Raw genomic sequence first — 1,682 nt, 5'->3', positions numbered from 1 at the left:
AAATTAGTTCTGAAACAAACTAGTAAATAATGGATTCAATTTAAAATATAATAATAAAAATGAGATACAAATATAAACGAAAAAGAAAAAAAAACGCAAACTTCTCCTTGAGATCGCTTGTGGTAATTTGTCGGAACTAAATCGGTATAATCTAACTCTAGTCACGTTAATTTTAGTATCGTATTCCCTCATTCATCCATAATAGGCGCTAACTTAACCACTGGCCGTTTGAAATTTCCTTTTGTTGTACGTAACGTGACTATTCGCACAATTCCATCTTTTCCTGGGTGCTCTTTAACTATTCTGGCTAGAGTCCATCTCCAAGATATTACTTCGTCTTCCTTCATCATCACTAACTGACCAACCTTGAGATGTAGCTAATTATCAGTTTTCCACTTCGTTCGTTGCTGGCACGCGGTTAAATATTCTTTTGACCATCTAGACCAAATACGCTGTTGTATTTGCTCGACATGCTGCCATCGGGAAAGCCTGCTTATTGGTATCTTCTGTATATCGGGATGTGGTAGGGATGTTATCGCACTCCCGATCAGGAAATGTCCAGGCGTTAAAACTTCCAAGTCATTTGGATCGTCCGACATTGGCGTAAGGGGTCTGGAATTCAGAATAGCTTCAATCTGACTCAAAACAGTTATCATTTCTGCAATTGTGAGTGATGCATTTCCAATAGTACGCTTCAAGTGGCGTTTCATGGCTTTTACTGCCGCCTCCCACAAACCTCCGAAATGCGGTGCCCTGGCAGGTATAAAATGCCAATTTATTTTGTCTGTAGCTACTGTCTCCCGAACCTTTTCTCCAAACTCTGGATTTGCAAATAGTTGTTGCAGCTCTCGTTCTGCGCCCACAAAATTGCGCCCGTTGCCAGAATATATGTCCGACGGTCGACCTCTTCCAGCTATAAATCGTTTTAGTGTTCCCAGAAAGGCCTCCGTTGTCATATCCTCTACTAGTTTGATATGTACCGCTTTTGTTGCCATACATATGAATATTGCCACGTGTGACTTATACTGCTTACTGTTTCGCCTTACTCTATCACAAACGAAGACCGGTCCGCAATAGTCGACTCCCACTTTTGAAAATGGTCTAGACGTATTCACTCGCGCGTCCGGTAGCTGTCCCATCAACCTGAGATTCGGGGTAGGATTGGCCTTGCGACATGTCACACACGCTTTTAGTTGCTTCTTTACTTCATTTTTAGCGTGGATCGGCCAAAATTCTTCTTTAACTGATGCCAGCGTAGCGTTAACTCCCGCGTGGAATAGTTTTCGATGTCGATCTAGAATTATTAACTTTGTAAAGTGATGATTAGCTGGAAGTATCAATGGATGTCTTATTTCATACGGCAGTGCTGAATGATTTAATCTTCCTCCTATTCTTATTAAGCCGTGTTCGTCCATATAAAGCTGTAGGCCGACTAGCTTAGATCTTTTTTCCACCTCTTTTTTGTTGTTTAGTCTTTTTATTTCCGATGGCCATACTTCAGCTTGTACCAATCCTACTAATAAGTTTCGCGCTCTTCATAATTCTAAAGCAGATATACTTCCTAATCTATACGCTTCTTTGCTACGCTTTAAACTATACATGAATCTTAATACATAAGCCGCGACCCGTAGTAATTTTAACAGAGATGAAAATCTTTCAAATTCTATTACAGGTTCGCACTT

The 1,682-nt window shown here is 40.4% G+C and overlaps 1 protein-coding gene across 1 annotated transcript; it reads right to left on the bottom strand.

The window, feature by feature from the left end:
- Positions 1 to 377: 377 nt before the first annotated feature.
- On the bottom strand, positions 378 to 1,513 carry LOC105460816 (the record flags this gene model as incomplete). The annotated part of the gene is made up of 1 exon (XM_011707307.1): positions 378 to 1,513. A coding segment is annotated over one exon (1,136 nt), but the record flags the coding sequence as incomplete, so codon positions are not given.
- Positions 1,514 to 1,682: the final 169 nt, after the last annotated feature.

Source organism: Wasmannia auropunctata, unplaced genomic scaffold (genome assembly GCF_000956235.1).
Source record: "Wasmannia auropunctata unplaced genomic scaffold, wasmannia.A_1.0 LD315213.1, whole genome shotgun sequence".
Taxonomy (NCBI): Eukaryota; Metazoa; Arthropoda; class Insecta; order Hymenoptera; family Formicidae; genus Wasmannia; species Wasmannia auropunctata.
Note: the sequence above shows the minus strand (reverse complement) of the source record. Positions and strands in the feature narration are given on the sequence as shown.